This window comes from Onychomys torridus, chromosome 20 (genome assembly GCF_903995425.1).
Source record: "Onychomys torridus chromosome 20, mOncTor1.1, whole genome shotgun sequence".
Classification (NCBI taxonomy): Eukaryota; Metazoa; Chordata; class Mammalia; order Rodentia; family Cricetidae; genus Onychomys; species Onychomys torridus.
Window position 1 is genome coordinate 15,529,459 of NC_050462.1, and position 19,750 is coordinate 15,549,208.

Here is a 19,750-nt window from a genome sequence, read left to right on the forward strand (position 1 = left end):
AGTCTCTGAACTCACATGGAATCCTTGTGGGTTCCCCCTAACACCCCCTCCCTCGCGCCCGGGACACGGACAGATGAGATCTAGCATCACTTTGCAGAGGTAAAGACAGGCAGTGTTTTGGCATAGCTTGTCATTGGGCCTACACCAGCTGGCTGCAGCAGAGCCTAGCCCTGCTCACTCAGCCATAAGCAGGACTGACTCATGAGAGCCAAAGCAACACACTCTGAGGAATCCCAGAGGGAAATGGCAAAGTGGTAAGAACAAAGTTCAAGCTGGTAAGTGGTTTATTGAAGACTACTAAAGAACGATCTATCAGTGGGCATAGTCATGTGGCCCAAAGTGTGAGTTTTATACAATAATGAAGTATTGACTGGACCACAGGGTGGAAAATTAGAGTGGGTATGGACAGTACACAGTGCTTTGGGGATTGTGTCTGCTGAATGAATGAACTGTGGAACAGCTGGTCTTTTTGAAAAAGAGAAAGAGGGTATCAGATGCCTGAAAGGACATCAACGCGTCCCCACCAGCTTCCTGGGCACCCGCTTGATGCTCACCTCCACCTCTTTATAGGCTTGTCCTTCAGTGGAGGGAGATAAGCAGCAGACTTTCTTTTCCTTGAAAATTCTGTAGAATTAAGAACTTGGCTCTCCGGTTGCTGTGAAGGATAAAGGATAACATCTCCCTGGCCTCTATAATGTGGTCCCCACCTTCTCCCCTCTATGCATAGCTGAAGCTGAGCTTGAATACACTGTGTAGACGAGGATGATGCCGAACTTTTGATCCCCCTGCCTCCACTTTCTGGAGTGGGTTTGCCCCACCACACCGAGTTTATGAGGTACTGGGATGGCATTCAGGGTGCTGAGCAGGCTGGGCGAGCACTCTACTAATTGAGCTACATCCACAGTCCCTAGGAGAGCCTTTTATGCCTCTCTCTGAAAGCATGCTGTCTGCCTCTAATCCACTCTGCAGAGGCAAACCACATTCTAGCTTAGTTAGCCCACACAGGTCCTGGCCCTGCTAAAGGAAGGGTGTACCACCCTTGCATCCATGCCTCACAGTGTTGCTGAGAGGCCCAGATAAGAACACACAAGTGAACAGGCCCTGAAAAAGAGCATTTTAGAGACCCTACATGGTAAATTTTTGTTTATTTGCTTGAAGACAGAGTCTCCCTAACAGCTAGAGCTGACCTGGAATGTTCTGTAGTGATAGCCCAGGCTAGACCTTGAAGTGATCATCTTGCTTCAGCTACTTAAGAGCTGGGCTTACAAACATGTACACCTGTCTGCCTAATACTGTGTTCTCAATGAAAGGCCGGACAACCCATGACCTGCCTCGGGAACACAATACCTTCAGCCATTCGGGCATCAAGGGAGACAGAGCCCCCTTTGTCTCAGACCCAATTACCTTTAACAACTGGACAGAGATTTCTTATGCAATCGTTAAGGTGAAGAGCTGCAGATCTCTTGCTGGCTTCTGCAGGGAGCTTGGGTGTCTCCTGCTTAATGCATACAACCTGCTTGAGCTACTTATCCCCCACTACTTCACATTTGCTATCAAACTTATTCCATGCCCACAATTTGATGCCCTCAATCTATGCAAGAGAAGCATGGGCGGACTAGACTTTCTCATGAATGAGGCGCATTCTACAACACAATTCACGTTTTATTATCATCATCATTATGAAGGGCTAAGTCCACAGTCCAGTTTCCAGGCAACGGAAGAGTAGATGCTTTGTATGCAGGACACCTGCATGCAAAGTGGTAGCATGACTTTTTTTTTTTTGGTTTGTTTTCTTCTGGACCTCTGTTAAAAGGCAACCACGGAGTTCAAAACTGCAGTTACAACAATGCAATCTTAAAGCAATTAAAGCTGTTGGATTATTGAGCCAGTAGAAGCCAGGTGTTCCCCTTCCAGCTAAGGCTCATTGAAAAGAAAAAAAACAAAAAACCCACCCAGAACAAAGCCACTTGCCGAGTGAAAGTCCGGTTCAGCCTGTGTGACTTGGGGACCCACACTCCAGCAAGTGGCAGGGGGGGCGGGGAGGTAGGATCACTCCAGCATGTGCTGGAGCAGCGAGGGGTCTGCCTCCACGGCCTGGAGGCTCTTGTGCAAACTGAGGAAGGTGGCCTGTTTCCCATAGCGCTGGCGCCAGCGGACAAACGCCTCCACCACTTGGGACTGCACGTTGTGGGGATGGTTGGCCTTGCAGCGGTAGATGTCGGTCTGGGACAGCCCCAGGGACAGCACCATGGGTTCCCACTCGGGCCCGAGCTTCTGGGCCAGCTGGTTAATCTGCCGGTCCGATGGGGAGCTGTTGAGGACGTGTGAAGGGATTCCAGCCGTCCAGTCACCTGAGGAGGGAAGGACAGAAAGGTGAATGAGCCGAGCAAGTACCTCAGGCCAGAAGACATAGGAAGGGGGGTTTGGGGGGAGCAGATAAGCAACTACTTCCCCGTCTTCTTGTACTACTTGGAACAGTGGGGTGAACAGCGCCATTTAGTATCTCTGAAGTGTTCACAGATGGTCGCTTATTTCCTCCTCCTTGTGTATACAGACCAACACGGATCATGCCCGTGGACACACAGTTTTGTCTCAAGCTTTTTTTTTTTTTTGATTCCCATTGGTTGTCAGAAGCCACATCAGGACTTGTGGCTGAAGGCCACTTCCCTTGGTACCAGCTTGAGGGCCAGAGGTGTGCTGCTCCAAGCTGTGAGTGCCACTCCCCTTGAAGGAGAAGCTCCAGCTTGGAGGGGGAGGTCAAGGCCAATAGTTCCCTCCTTCCTGTACCAGGAGAAAGGAAGCAGGAATCCAGAGTGCCCTCCCCGAGATAAACAAGCCATAGAGGCAAGAGTTGATGGGAGAGGAGAGGCAGAGGCCATTTGGGTGGTCTCATCATCCCAGTCAAGTCCACTAGAGGACCATAGAGTAGGTGCTTCGAAGAGCCTGACCTTGCACTTCCTAAACAGGATTCCAATCCACCTGAGTCTGCCTCCTAAGAAGCATGACAGTGAATGGTGTAAATGTGCAAAGCACAACCACAGAAGTTCCATGGGCTCCACAGAAAGGGGCGTCCAACCTGGTGTGAGCCACGGAGCAGAGAGGCTAAAGCTGACCCCTGAACAGGAAAAAGCTGGGCAAAGTGGGCGCCAACCCCTCCTAAGGGCGCCGCATGTGCCCAGGTGGAGGCCATGAGGGAGTGGATGGCAGCCAAGGGCAGAGTCTGAGAGGGACTCCAAGCATCCAAGATGGCGGCACTGACTGCTGGTTAGGTTCAGACATCTTGCCACGGCAACTGCAGGACACTTGCTGGCCAGCTCCATCCCATCTTAGTGCACTTCAGAGTCACCAGCCCCTGCTTCATTTCCCAGCTCAACAAAAAGGCCAAAGATCCTGCTGGAAGAGCAGTGGGTCCCACCGCCCTTGTCTCTGACTCCTGGACAGTCAACTGCCTAAACTCCAGGGCTGAGTTACAAAGACCCTTTCAGAATTTGTCTGCTCTGCAATTAGAAACGGACTATGAGGCAATTTGAATAATAAAGATGATACTGATGTTCAATAAATCAACAATAATGATTTTTCAGATTTTATTAAAAAAAATATGGGCCCATTAAAAAAATTCGAAACCCACAAAAAGTACGAAGAAGAAATCAAGTCATCCACTGTCCCTCCTGGACCCTCCTTACATGCCAGGAGGATGACTAGATCTCAGGGACATTCAAAGGGGCAGCAGAAGAGCTTTCCTCTACCAACTGCTTTTGTTTGAAGATAGCAGGGGGAAAAATAAGCAAAAGTAGACCCAAACGTCCTAGCAAACTGCAGTTAAATCCTTAACACGATACCAAGGAGAAAGTTTAAAAACACTTTGTTTTTGACTGAAACCTCACTGCAACAAACTAAACCCATACTGTGCCTCCCCCTCCTGCACCCCCCCTCCTCCCCGCTCCAGCTCACACTGCTGGATCTTTGTGGCATCTGCCACTTCTGTCAGGTGTTATATTTTCCTGTTTCTGAAGTAAGTCTACATCCCATGCCCACCCTAAGGGAAGGCAACAGGACAACGTCTCCAGTGCCCAACAGTGCCCTCTGCTATTGTGTTATGACTGGTTTCCGACTGTGACTCTTCTGTTCCTGTGTCTGTCATTTTGATCTGGGACAACTGGTCAGTTTCAACACAAGGCGATTTCTTACAAGAGACGTTCATAGTTACTGTGGTCTCGGAGTTCTTTGGGGGTCAAGATTGCCGATTGCCTCATTAGAACAATGTCATCATATTTAGAGAACCAATGATACATTATTTCATGCTATTTAACATCCTACTTTTGAACTATAAACATACCTTTATGTTATATAATAATTTTTATATATTTATAAGTTTTCCCCTTGCACATTTATAAGTTTACAGACCTCATTCCTACTTTGTGCTTGGGAATGTTGCTTTGGAGAATTCTGATACCAACTTGGTTATCCAATGTTTTGTGTACGATATTCAGCCTTCAAAAGAAATGAAATACTGAACACAGCCTCTCTGCCAAAGGACAAACCCTGTGTGGTTCCAGTCACAGGAAGTACCTAAGGTAGTCACATGACCACAGAGGCGGAAAGAAGAGTGACATCTGGGGACAGGAGGGAGAGATGGGGTTGGTGTTCAGTGGGTACGGAGTTTGAGACATGAGAGACGAAAGATGTCTAGAGACCTTTCCCTGCTTGACACTTTTCAAAATGTTGTCCAATTGTTACTTCATCTGCTGCCGGTGATTTGGAGTCAAGGTTTAGTTTTGCTTTTGCCTGCTTTTTTCCTTCTGACTTTACTGGGTTTGGGGGATGGACCATCAGTGTCTAATACGACACTCTGGCATCTTTTTATCTCCGGGCCAACTCAGAATGCAACAGATGCTGTCAGCCAATTGTCTGGTACTAAGAACAGGCTGTGCTCCAATTTTTCTGTATGTTCACGGTCATACGCCCTATAAATAGTGCCACATAATTGAGATGGCAGAAACCTGTGGACACAGGCCAGAGCAAAGATGATTGACATATATACACTACCTCCCCCAAGCAAATCCCACCTTCTACCCAGATACCTTTTCTCTCTCCTCCTTCTTTCCGCCTCCTTCCCCCACCCCACCCCCACACAGTGTGCACAGCTTTGATGTCATCTGAACTCTAGCAGGAAAGGTTTCTTCCCTAGGCTTTAAGTTCGGTGACTTCTGCTCAATCTGAAGTTACTAAAACAAACAAACAAACAAACAAACAAACAAAAACCAAATGAGACTCCTAAGGTTTAGAGTCATCTCCTGAGGATAGAATGCATGAAATCAGGGGAAAGTATACATTCAACCACTGTGACTAGCTGGCCGCTGTGTAGTGTGCGGGATGGTCTTGGGTCACACTCATTCAGATATTTTTCTATGTCAGTGGTCACATCTATTTGGATATGGTGGAGAAATTATAAATGGCATTTTAAACCCCAGATTTCAAGGATTAATGTAGGTCCTTTTAAATTTTGAACTAAAAAATTTCAGAGGGAAGTGAATTTCAAAAGCAAATACAGAATGATAACATGGAAACAGAACAGACAAGGTCAATTAAAAATATGAAGTAAACACAGGCGCACACACACACACACACACACACACACACACACACACACACATACACACACACACCAGCAAAACCACACCAGTTGGACCCAGAGACCAAGGCTGGACCGCCCAGGTCTGTGCACAAGAGCACCCAGCACCCCAGCAGTGTACTGCATCAGGTCCTTCTGCAGACCCTCAAAGGCCCTGCCGGCTTCACCCTGTGTCTTCCTAATTTCTAGGAACAGACCTCACCCCACGGCAGCACACATGGTCCTCTGTCCTGGGATGATGAGATTGTCCATGGTTACGAACCATCAGAGCGTGCTGAAGAATGCCTGTTTAAGACTCTAGGTGAGAACTCAACTGTTTATATGGATAAATGGTCTGCCTTTATAGGGATCCTAAATCTTTCCTGTAGTTTTAAAATCTTGCATCTCTGTCTCTGTCTCTGTCTCTGTCTCTGTCTCTCTCTGTCTCTCTCTCCTCCCTCTCTCTTTCAGAGACAGGGTTTCTCTGTGTAGTCCTGGCTGTCCTGGAACTCACTCTGTAGACCAGGCTGGTTTTGAACACCGGCTTTAAAATTTCATTTTCAGTGAAGTTAAAAATCACCTATTTCAAAATGAGCACCATATACACGCAAACCCACCTACCACAACACAATCAAGGATGAGGCAACCCCTTCCCATACTTCCCTCTTCCTTATCCCTCAGCCCTTCATCCCCCATCTCTGTGGTCTCCCGAGTGGACACAGTGTCTTCCTTCTGCAGGCCTCTCTTCTCTCACTCACACTTAGAAGCAGCTGACCCAGACTCCAAGCTAATGCCTCTTTGTAAATCCTGCTGGCATGGAACCACACATCATTTCCTGTGGTTTATAGGAGGTAGTTGCCATCCATGCCCTTTACACACAGAGATCATGTCCTTCCACTTCTACGTCCACCCCTACCATTTTTAGCCCCAGACCAGGAGCAAGAGAGAGTCTGATGGGCTGCATGTGGTCGTACATGCCTATAATCCCAGCACCTGGAAGGCAGGGGTTCAAAGTCATCTTTGGCTACACACTCTTTGTGAGGCCAGCCTGGGATACATGAGACCCTACAAGAAAACACACACACACACACACACACACACACACACACACACACACACACACACCACACACTGGAGAGTCTGACAATATACCAGTCACCCAAACTCGCTGTGGCTATGAGCCATTGCTACTGGTTTAAAATAATATGTTATGAAAAAGTGGAACTTATTCCAGGTTTTCAATAATTTTCCACATCTGACTCTTAACTATTTCAACACATCAATGGACTAAAGAGAAAAGCCATTATCTCAATAATGTGAAGATACCCGTCTATAATTTTAAAGACTGTTTCCTGCCTATAATTTTAAAGATTAATTCTATAAAAGTTCTGAATTTAAGCACATTTCTTGACTTGATAAAACCTGAAAATTATTTCAGTAAACATTTCCTTTGATGGAGAACGTTTAAATGTATTCCCTTTAAGAACGGAAGCATGAGGGCCGGAGCAACGGTTCCAGGCTGACATGGGTACATTGGAATGCACAAGGTACTCCCGAAAAACCACCAGGAGAGAGAGGAGCCTCCACCAGAAAGGTGGTTCAAATTAGGGGAGCCACAGGAGCACGCACATGAAAAGGTGCTAAAACACAGAATTTAAAAAACAAAAAAACAATGGAAACCACAATGATACGTCATTTTATGTGCAGAGAAACCCAGCACTGTAGGTCTGTGTAGACAGCAAGCTGGCAGTGCTGGGGAAACCGGATGTACTTTGGAATACTGTTTCAGCTCGAAATATCAAGAAGAATTCTAAAACCCATCTGCAGGGTGATGTACCAAGCTGTCTGTAGGGCTAAGTTTCATTATTTGTGCCAGTAAGTACACACACATCTGGTAATTCAGTCATCCTGTTTAGAAGATACACATATAATATTATATATAAAACGCCTATATACCCACCCCATCTGTGTTCTCTAACATATTCACCAGGGTCACGCACATAGTTATAAATCGCATGGGCAATGTGGTTGGATGTAGGAGGTGGAAGCATGCATCTAACAGCTCACCATGGGAAGATTAAGAGAAAGTACACACAGGCACACCAGCAAGGGTGGGTGAATACGGTATAAAACTGGAGAAAGATCCAGAAGGGAGATGAATCAGAAATAATCTCCAAATGCCACAGACAAAACTGCACAAATAAATAGAGGGATATGTATCAGACAACATAGTTATCTGTGGTGGGGAGGGGGAGGGGACAGAAATGAGGAGAGATGGAGGACAACAAAGCTTCTCGGGTCCGTGAATGGAATATAGGACAGCATACAGAAGCGGGTGGGTGTGGAGGACAGGACAGGCTTGGGTAGAGCAGGAAGAGAGGAAGGAAGAGGGGGAGGAAGAGGAAGGAGAAGGGAGGGAGAAAGGGGAAGAGCAGACCAAGAAGACCCACACCACCAAGTAGTCATCTTGTCACTCCTGGTGATGACCATGTGGGATGTTATCTGTGGTGGGCGGGCTGGGTTGGGGGATGTTTGGCTGGCAAGGTAGCCTAGTGGTCATTTCTAAGGACCTATGTGAACTCCCGTCCTTGAGTGTAAAGACTACAGAAATATCCTTTTGGCCCAGGAACTGACTTCTGGAAGAGGAAAGAAGAGCACCTTGAAAAGCAAACCAATTAGAAACCTTCATTCTGACAGACAGTCCCAAAGAACGCCCTGGGTTCCTAGAGAGGCAGAGGAATCGGCTATTTGATTTTCCTAAAGCCAATTTCCAGGATGAAGACATGACAGTCTACTCCAAAAATGAAGGCCGTGCTAAGAAACACAAACCCAGCCTACTTACTGTGATGGGAAATTGGATTTGACTGTCAAGTCTGGGAAGGTCAACAAGAAGACAGTCAGCAATAATTGAGTTCTTGCTGAATTAACTGGGCAGGAGGTAGGGTGGATACCCTCTGGTTCTGGGATTAGCAGCCCTGCACAGTCCTCAAAGTTGAGCCTGCCACCAGGTAACCAGGTAGCTTGGGCTAAGTCACTGAGCGTTTCTCAGGCTGATCATTTGTAAAAGATAAATCAGATGGTGCCCAAGGCTTCATTAGGTATAACGTGGTACTATCTCTCAGAAGTGATTAGACTGTTTTCTGCAGACCTGTGACTTTTGAATTTCTCATTAAATCAACTACTGACCATTTAGCACTGTATCCCTTTACATGTCTGTTAATGTAGGAGCACACCTGCAGGCTTTTGAGAATGAATTTTAGCTAATTATTTCTGTTTTGTAAAGACCACACACCCTCTGAAGAAAAAGAAAAAAAGTCAGAAGACTATTTGGTACAATCTTTTTTTTTTTTTTTCCCCTTCTTCAAAACTGTATACAACACTTTGGAAACTTCTTGGGAAGCCATTTCTTCCACAGCCTCACAGGGATCTGCCTGACACAGCTCCAGCTGTTCATCCTTCCTTGAACTCTGCCCTCCAACCACAGCTTTCCTGTAGCTGTTCCCACGGTGGGACACATCTTCGTCAAGGGTGACTTCCCATCAAGCCATACTCCCTGCACCTCTCTCAAATTAAATTCCCACTTACTTTGCAATTCCTTTGTCTACCTAGGACCTAACCTCTCATATGTGATGCTGCTGCTTTTCCCTCCCTGGCCCCGCTTAACATCCCTGACACCGTCAACGCCTCACTAGCAGGGAGCTCTGTCCATTTGCCCACCGATGCACCCAGGTACCCAGAGCGATGCTCTGCATGCAGCAGTCCCTTCTTGCTGTTTCAGGATAAAGGGGTGAATACAAAGGATGCTATACATCAATTACAGCACTCTCTTCTGTACAGACACGGTGCTATTGAATGTCCTACATTCATGCACTTAGCAAAAAACAAGAAAGGAAGGAAGGTCTGTGGAGTGCTCCAGAGAGGGAGAAAAGTGAAGAGCAACATTAGCTCTACCACAGACACAACTAGAAAAATACAAAGCCCACGCAGAAAGTTCTTTACCCCTCTCTTAGCTTTATAAGGAGAAATTGATAGCATTTATTACTTTGAAAAAAATTTTATTCAGAATTCTTTCTCAATGTCCTTTTTTTTCCCCCACGATGTGCTGGCTGGTTTCATGTCAGCTTGACACAAGCCAAAGTCATTTGAGAGGAGGGAGCCTCAACTGAGGAAATGCCTCCATAAGGTTGGGCTGTAGGCAAGTCTGGAGGACATTTTCTTAGTGAAATGATTAGTGATTGATGGGAGAGGACCCAGGCCATTGTGGGTGGTGTCACCCCTGGACTGGTGGTCCTGGGCTCTATAAGAAAGCAGGCTAAGCAAGCCAGGGGGAGCAAGCCAGTAAGCAGCACCCCTGCATGGCCTCTGCATCAGCTCCTGCCTCCAGGTTCCTCTTCTGACTTCCTTGATGATCAACAGTAATGTGGAAGTGTAAGCCAAATGAACCCTTTCCTCTCCAACTTGTTTTTGGTCATGGTGCTTCATAGCGGCAACAGTAACTAAGACACTGAGTAAGTTTGAAAAAGTTAAATATAGTGACTTTTAAACTTTAAAAGTAGCATGTATCATATAATTGTACTTTTCTAGACCATCTCTTGTAGTCTATAACTATGTCTCCTACAGTTTGTAACTACAGTTCCTGTAGTCTGTAACTACAGCTCCTGACTGTTCCTCTATTGAAAGCACCCCCTTTCTCTCCATCCATCCATCCATCCATCCATCCATCCATATTTTCATGCTTAAACAGATGTTTTCTTGATGATGATGATACTTTGTGAGTTTTTTGTTGTTGTTGTTGTTGTTTTGTTTTTTACTTTTAGATATGACTTGGATTTCTCTAAAGCACATGCCGAATTTTTACGGTAAAGTCTTAAGAAGCTGAATGAATGAGAAATAGCAGCTGGTCTTCTAGCACTCGACCTTGAGACCACTGGGTGCTGAGAAGGATAAACACGTTTTTCTATTTCTCTAGAAAGAGACTGAAATAGAGAAACTGGTCATGATCACTGCACACTGCTCCAAGCAGCAACCAGGAAAATGCTGAGTCTGGCATTTGTGCTTGGACATTTGGCAAGAATTACAGATACTTCAGGCCAGCCAGGCAGACTGAACTGGATAGGCAAAGATATGCATTTCTGGGTTTTGTTTTGTTTTGTTTGTTTTTTCGTTTGTGCTAAATCAAAATTTAAAAAGCTTTTATTCTGAATAATATGTGGAGATGCTTCCAGGGTTAGCAGAGATGCTCTTTGGGGTAATGAACTGGTTTTTCCTTTTATAAAAACATGGACATTATAATACAGAAGCAAAATCTAAAAAAACGTAAAAGGAAAAATAATGACTTTTAATCAGCGCCATCTCACCACTAGGCACAACCAGACATCCCTGAGGGCTCATAATACTTCAGGAGAACAAGAAAAAATAAGTTTTTAAACTTTCATAATTAGAGGAGAAAATGAACATTAGGTGAGTGAAAATATTTGGATAAATAGCACCACTATGATCACCTTTGTATTTACTATCATAAGCTTATTTTTATATTACTTTAGGGAAGAGGAGCTCACAAAGATAAAAATGCCTACAGCCCAAGAGAGCCAGTGTGAACCTGTCTCTAAAGTTCTAAGTCACAGACTCGGTGGCAGAATTGCATGGTTTGTAGAGACACGTTTTTTAAAACTACATCTGAAACTTAAAGACAGAGTGTAGTTGCTGAGAGACTAAGATCCAGAGTGCCTGCCATTTCCCTAGAATGCAGAGGTGACCAACAGACACTTTAATGCTCCTGTCCACATTGCTGGCTGGTCTGAAGGCAATGGTTGCCTCAACTGTTCAATAATGTCCAGATGGCTCCTTCCCAGAAGATCTGCAGAAGACGTTTTTTTTTTTTTTAAGATACTGTATGTGGAAACACCATCTGGACACACAGATCTGAGTTGTTCCCTTTCTCAAAATAAAGAAGTTAGATTATTTCACATTAATGACTACTCTCCAAATTTAAAAAATTCTTTTGGCCTTATTTTAATCTTCTGAATGAAATATCCAAACCTGTAGATTGACACCCAGGCTAAAGAGAATGAGCTGGCCCCACAGCTCTGGATAAGATCTTTGTAGCTGAGATCTGGGCAATGATGATAAGAGAGCTGGTTTGAGAAACCACAGCCTCACTACAAACTACGAAGCGACTCTGGGGGACTGACATTTTCCCTGTTGGTCTTCAGTCTCCTAAAGGAAAGACCATGAGGAATACCGGGAACATGGTTAATTCCACACATCAAAGTCCATTTCCTTGATGGAGCTCAGCTGGGCTGGGTGACTCGGTAATAAGACTGTAGTGGGTGGGGTATGAAGGTCAGGCAAACTGTCAACGCCTTCACCAGAGTGAAAGAGCATCCGTCCTAAAAGTACGATGTCCAGGTCTCCTACCAGCAAACCCAAGAGGAAGAAAGCAGACAGTACTTCACCTCTTTTCTTCTTTCTGAGACAGGGTCTTATGAAACACAGGCCATCTTCCCTCTCAAGATCTCCCTGCCTCAGCCTCCTGGATCCTGGATTACAAGCAGTGCCCCTACCCCATCTTGAAGGGTAGGCTTTGTTTTTTTTTTTTTTTAGACAGGGTTTCTCTGTGTAGCTTTGCACCTTTCCTAGAACTCACTCTGTACCAGGCTGGCCTCCAACTCAGAGATCCGCCTGCCTCTGCCTCCCAAGTGCTGGGATTAAAGGTGTGCACCACCACTGCCCCGCTTCTGAGTAGACTTTTTAAAGTGTTACCTTCTCAAAGCCTGAAGGGAGAGTGATATTGTGATTGGCAATCAAGTACTTTCAAAAGATTGAAGCTACTCACAGAGATTCACCTGGCTCGGCCTCCCGAGTACTGGGATTAAAGGCGTGCGCCACCACTGCCTGGCCTGTTTGTTTTTTTAACTTAACTCTTAAAATATATTTGTAGGAGTGGCTAACTACCAGATACTGTGCAGGACAGAGCTGTGAACAAGAGAGACGTGGCCCTGTTACCCTGGGCCTTTCAGCTAACTGCAGCATATGCCCCTTGCCCCTAGCCAAGATAACATGTGTCGGGGCACTTAGGGTTTGCTCACCTTCTGTCCAATAACGTGCGGTTGTCACTGGTTTGGAAGCGGGCCATTTGGCTAATGTGGGTGCCTGAGACTCTGATCATCCCCGTTCCTGATTCCAGACACAGGTGTTAATGGAACTGAGCTTGCTCTTGAGTGTTTGTTTTTTTGTTTTGTTTGTTTTTTGTTTTTCAAGACAGGGTTTCTCTGTGTAGCTTTGGTGCCTTTTCTGGAACTCACTTGGTAGACCAAGCTGGCCTTGAATTCACAGAGATCCACCTGGCTCTGCCTCCCGAGTGCTGGGATTAAAGGCATGTGCCACCGCCGCCCGGCTATGTTTGGTTTTTATTTTGTTTTTGTTTTAGGCCTGCACCACCACCACTGGCCCTTTTCTATATTTCTAGCCAAGAATTTATTTTGAAAGATACGGATGTATTAGAAGCATGTGCATATATGTGAGAAATTGAAAGAAAAGTTTAACAGAACAAAGACACCACCTTCGCAATATGTTACCCTGTTCTATTTTAATTGTGGTTCAGCAACTACGAAATTGATTTTGTATCCTAGGAATTGAGAGCAGACAGAGGTTTGCCTAGCATTGCTCAAGGGTAAGCGCATCCACACATTGCCTTCAGGAAACAATGGGGGAAATCCCATAAGCCATCAGTGCTAGTGTTGGCCTGGAGTAGCCAGAGAGAACACCATGAAGCCCCTCTGGGTTCTGGGCTCAGTGGTACAGTGTGTATGTAGCATGCACAGCATTCTGTTCAACCCCCCAGCTCTATAACACCAAGTAACTTCAAAGGCCCATTCTGACCTAAGAAAGCATGACATCAGCATCCATGGGCTGTGTGCTAGGGAGAGGGGTCTGGGCTGTCTTCACTTCCTCTCTGGGATAACGCAGATCAAGGGTGAAATAACATTATCTTTTTTTCTTGTAACCTTTGGCCTCAAATAACATCATTTTGCATATATGGGCTTTCAGGTAAACTTGGGAGCAACAGTGTGGAAATGTTTCAAAAGTTAGGTTAGTCTCCAAGGCCAGATGATACAAAAATGGGTTTCCTTACCACAGACACGTCTTCCTGAAAACCCAACTGTTTCCAATTCAGAGCTCATCGGATCTTAAAGGCAGAACCCGAACGAGCTGATTTTAAAACATACAAGGAAATGTGGAGAGTCAAGTAGCCAAAGATAATTTTGAAAAAAAAAAAAGTTGGACAAATGACCCAATTAGAATTAAGACCATAGATACTATTGAAAGATAGACAATAATTAATGGAATAAACTGAAGCCCAGGAACAGACCCCCACAAAGGTATAAACATGGTGGTGAAGGAATGGTGTTTTCAACAAATGATGCTGAAATAACTGGCTGTGCATATTCACACACACACACACACACACACACACACACACACACACACACACACACTTGAGAACTCCAACTCACTGTCCATGATGTTCACAACAAACTCAAATGGAAATCTAAAACAGCAACTTCTAAGAGAAAACCTAGACAAAAAAAAAAAAAAAAATTGCCGGGCGGTGGTGCATGCCTTTAATCCCAACACTCGGGAGGCAGAGGCAGGTGGATCTCTGTGAGTTCGAGGCCAGGAAAGGTGCAAAGCTACACAGAGAAACCCTGTCTCAGAAAAACAAAACAAAAATTTCAGTAAACTCAGCTTGGATAGTGTGGTGGTTTGGACGAGAAAGGCTCCCATAGTCTCATGTCTTTGAATAGTTGTTCCTAATTGGTGGAAATGTTTGGGAAGGATTAGGAGGTGTGGCCTTGTGGGAGAAGGTGTGTCACTGGGGATGGGTTTTCAGATTTCAAAAGCCCAGGCCATTCCTCCATTCCTAGTTAGAGCTCTCCCTCCCTCCTCCCTCTCCCACACCTCTCTGACTCAAGCTTGTGGACCAGGATGGCAGCTGGCAGACAGGCATGGCCTTGGGGCAGTAACTGAGAGCTACATCCTGGTCCACAGACATGATGTCAAAGCACTATCCATAGATGAAATTGATAAACTAAACCTTAGTCTGAGTTTAGAATTCTGCGCTTTGAAAGATAAGACACAGCAAGAGCTGGAGATGCAGCTCAGCTACAGGAAGCTGGCCAGCACTCAGGGTCTGGGCCTGTCCCAAGCACCAGAGAAACAAAAGGACAACATCAGGCAAGCCACAAACTGGGAGAAACTATTTGCAAATCATTTCTTTCCATACACACATCTCACAAACAACTTAGGCATGACATGTACTAACAATTCTCAGAGCTTGATAGAAAGACAACTCCATCTGTATGTTTGTCTACATTGTTACTTTTTTAATTGAAATGGAATTACATCATTTTCTCCCTCCAGTTTCTCAAGGTCACACTCCCTTAAACTCCTCCCCTATCTCCCCACTCTCAAGTTGATAGCCTCTTTCTCTTTGATTCTGTTGGGTACACACATGTGTGTGGCATGCACAGGCATATATACATAGAATCTGCTGAGCCTGTTTTTGTTATTTGTGTGTATACGGTCTTGCATTGGACAACCAGTAAGAGGGCTCATCCCTAGGAGAGGCTAACTCTCCTCTCCCAGTGGTCATTAGCTGCCTGCAGTTCTTCATCTAGGGGTGGGATCCTGTGCCATTTCTGCTCCCCCACGTGAGCACGTCTATTGATACTGCCATTGATGCAGTAAACAACTGCTGAGGCAATTGTTTCTAGGAAAGAGTGCTTCACATCAATCTCCTGGCATTCTGGCTCTTAGACTCTTTCTACCCCTCTTTCTTGGCATTCCCTGAGGCACAGACGCAGGAGCTATGATATAGAGGTATCTGCTAGGGCTGGGCTCCCCGTGACCTGTTGATCCCTATATTGTGTCCATTTGTGGTTTTCTGTGGTGGCCTCCATCTGCTGTAAAGAGAAGCTTCTCTGACAAGGGATGGTAGATTTATCGGTGGGTATAAGGATAAGATTTAGAATATAGTGAGGAAGTGTGCTGGTCTAGCAGAGTGGCAGCAGTCGATTCCTTTCTAAGATCCATGACCTACCTCACTAGCCCTGAGAATTTCGGTATGTTTCCAATACCAGACATGATTTCCCTCCTGCTGAGTGGGCCTTAAGTCCAAGTAGACACTTGTTGGTTGCCACTGGCATGTGAGTGCCATTATTGCACCTTTTTGCATAGCTCACCATCCTGTAATGGTCCAAAGGTATTGGAGCGAGTGGAACTGTTCGATTGTGGTAATATTCTGTGGCAGCTTGTATAATATTCTCTGGACCCATGAAAGACTGACTGAAAGAAAGGTTTTCAGGTTAGATCCAGCCTGAGTCATGTGTCCTAAGTATATGGTAAGTAAAACACCCCATTTTAAAAGTGGACAAAAGTTTAGACCGGATACTTCAGTGAAGACAACACAGGGTGGAAAACAGATATACAAAAAGGGACTGTGCATCAGTCACTAGGGAAATGCAAATTAAAACCACCGCTGGATACCATTCAACTCAGATGAATATGGCTGCCAGGCAAAGAAGGAAAAATACTGCAAGATGATGCTTTTGAGAGGGTCCAATAAGGTAGGTCATGTTTGCCTGGAGCAGGGGATGGGAAATGGGATGCCTTTGTCAGATACAGTCTCGGCTATGTAAGATGAATAGGTTCCTCACACCTGACATAACTGCACTGTGTCTAGTTAATGATAACATAGTGTGTTGTTTCATGTTGTGTTCACAGTGCAATGGAAAAAACGGTTGAAATTAAGGAGAACTCTATACAATGTTGGCAGGGTCATGGAGCAACTGAACTCTTACCCACTGCTGGGCGATCACCAGATGGGAGAGTTACTCTGAAAACAACCCGGCAGTTTTTTTAACAAGTTAAATATATACCAAGCCTTTGCTCTTCCGACTTCACATCTAGGTATTTACCACAGAGCAAGGCAACCTCTATTCACACAATGACATGCACACAGGGGCTGTCAGCAGCTTCCTTCATAATAGTTGTAGCATGATTTACAATTCTCTCAACATGTGAAGGAGTAAACAACGTATGGTATATCTGTACAGTGGAACACTGCTGTCTAACAAAACGAATGAAATACTATACAAATGTCAACCTGAATGAGTCTAAAAGTAATTAGGCTAAGTGAAAGAAGCCAGAAAAGAGAGAAAGATGGGGTGGGGATGGGGGGACTAAAGGACTCCATTTATGTGAATGTAGGAAATGAAACTCATAAATAACAACAGAAAGTAGATGTGTGTTTTACTGGGCTTAGGGTGATGAGAAGGAATTACAAAGGACCATGAGAAAAGACTTCAAGATGACAGATGTATGCCATTACCCTGACTGTGGAGATGGTGTAAACATGTGTCAAAAACTTGTCAATCCCACTGCTGTTTTTGAGGCAGGGCCTCACACAGTCTCAGCTGGCCTCACACCTGCTTTGCAGCTGAGGTGGATCCTGAACTCCGGCTCCTTCTGTGCTGAATTCTAGGTATGGGCCACCATATCCCGCATAGCTTATCACACTTTACAGTTTATTTCATGACAATTAGACTTCAAAGAAGCTGACTCTGTCCCCTTTAAAGCACTCAAACATCGCCATTTCCTTTCTAGCCCCCAACCCCTATCACTGTTAGAGCTTCTTTCTCAAGACTCTCCCATGGTGCTTCATCCCGGCCCCATCACCATCTTCATCACTGTTATTTCTGTAGACTATGCTAGCAAAGCTTCCACTGTCCTTCTGTTTCTGATTTGGAGAAATGGGAGTTGGCCCTGGCTTAACCTCCATCCTGCCTGCCAGCCATACCTGATAGTGAGGGCTTGGAGGTCTGGGGAGCCTCTGGCCCAGCTCACTGGCTGACAGAAGGAGAGACCACTTTGGAAACATCCTCTCCAGTGAATCCGATCTTGGGTCTCCACAAGCAGCTGGGGAAAGGCCATGTGTCCTGCCTTACAGTCTCATCCCTTTCACCCATGGGGATCCCATCACCCCACCTCGCATAGTTCTAAAACATTCCACTTGAAAAGAATCTTCCAAAGCAGCAGAAACACGCCCAGAGGCTTCTGGAAGGAGCGGGTATAGCTTTGAAAATGTCCAAAGTATTAAACATTTAGAACACCCATCAATCACAGTGAACCCTGATTCTGGACATCTCTCACAGGAACATTTCCAGAGGCTGCAGTGCTTTCAAATCATATCATGTGCTCTGGCTTCAGACTTGGCCACTTTCCCTTAGAACAACAGAGTGTCATGGCAACTATTAAAGGCGGCTTGTTACATAATGCAGTTCATTGCCCGTACCCTTTCCAGTGGGGTTCGACCCAGGTTTCACAGTGGTCTACTTCATTTAGTGCTGATAGTTTTATTCATTTCTTAGTGAAGAGATCTCTCCACAAAACTGACTGTTGCCTCTGCCTTGGCTTAAGAAAGACGACGGTCTGAATTAACAATGTGAGCGACAGATGGGCCTCTGGTACAAAGAACGTGGCTGAAATTCTTCATGGAGGCAGGTGTCCGCATGCTAGGAAGTTCTTCCAGTTCTGCTGAAGACACTGTTGTCTTACTCAGGCATCTTTCAGGCAGATATAAAATCAAAGAGCTCTGTAACTACTTGTCAGGGTTAGGGTAGCTCTTGTCATGCTTGGAACAACCAAAACCATGAAGGAGGTGGATGGAGGAAGCAGAGGGAACAAGTAACTGATGCATCTTCCCCTCTGGGGTCGGGGTCCCTGGCATCCTGGGTTAAAGGGTCTGTCTGGTACTGCGGCTTTTTCTACTACAAAGAAGGGGTTGAGAAAGAGCTGTGTGAAACAGGTCCTCACGACCCAGTTAGGTCACCCCTTATCCTAGGCTAGCCGGCCCCACCGCTCCCTCCTAGCTGCTGTTTGGATAAGCCGCTGTGCTCCAAGCTTAGGGACCGTTCCCGAGAACTCCGATGCAAGTGCGCTCTCTGTTCGTATCATTTTAAAACAAGAATTAGGGGAGAGAAAGAAATACTTCTGCTCTCAGAACCACTGCCACAAGGCAGGTACCATCAACTTCTCAAAAAGGAGCTATGAGTATTAGGGGACATTGAACGAGAGACCCCAAAAACTAACTAGGAAGAGCCGGAGACTGATTTAAATCCAGCTCTGGCTGGCTGAAGGTCTGGATTCTTCCGGTCAGTCTGCGAAGATGCTGCTGAGATAGATGTCGTCCACAGATCTCAAGGGGGAAAGAAAGAATGACCAGGAAGTCATCTCAATTAGTTTGAGTGCAACTGTCAAATGGTGAAGACACACACACACACACACACACACACACACACACACACACACACACTCCTATTGGATGGCTAATCTGAATCCTCTGGATCAAAATCCTATATCGCCTGAAGGGAGAAGATGATTCTTACACGCTTCAATAATCCATGCTACAGCTATAGAATCCTAGAGGGAACAGTTCCTGATACACAGTTTAGGGGGAGATACACTCTAACAAATCCACCAACAGAAACTTATCTGTCAGGATTGATTTAAGCCCTTTGTGAAGACGTGGCTGGTAATATCTGCTCGGAGAGACGATGTGAACAGTGATTGAGACACCTAGAATGCTCACTCACTCATTTCTTCCCAATGTACTTCATTTGTTCAGTAGCATCTTCTACTTTCTATAGGTCAGTTGCATCCCCCGGACTGTAGAAGATGTGGACATGGCCAACAGCACCTCAGTTTTGGTAAATGAATACTCTATTTCTAGCGTGAGAGCTTTTAGGAAGACCACTCACCAGGGGCTGCACTCAGCTATCACATCATCCAACTCATCCTTTGGTGTGAATGCCACATGGATGGTCCCTGGCTCCTGAGTTTTCCACTTGATAATGCAGCAGAATATGAGACATTCAGTAGAAAGTATATTTCAGATTTAGAAATTGGATCTTTTCCAGGTATTTGTGGTATGTTTCTCTCTTGAGATGCTGGGTAGTGGCAAAGGGGGCTGCAGCTCCTGGCCAGCCATGGTACCCTACCCCTGAGATACCTGATCCTTAACTGTGAGGATCATTACTACCAAGCACAGGTGCTCAATAGGGTAGGTATGTTGAAACG

The 19,750-nt window shown here is 45.4% G+C and overlaps 1 protein-coding gene across 1 annotated transcript in view; it reads right to left on the minus strand.

Moving 5' to 3' along the window:
- Window positions 1-266: 266 nt before the first annotated feature.
- Window positions 267-19,750, minus strand: part of Cradd (CASP2 and RIPK1 domain containing adaptor with death domain) — a 148,168-nt gene continuing 128,684 nt past the window's right edge. The window contains exon 3 of the mRNA XM_036170195.1: window positions 267-2,351. Within this exon, the coding sequence (XP_036026088.1) occupies window positions 2,050-2,351 (302 nt within the window). The 3' untranslated portion in view covers window positions 267-2,049. The remainder of the gene's footprint in view (window positions 2,352-19,750) is intronic.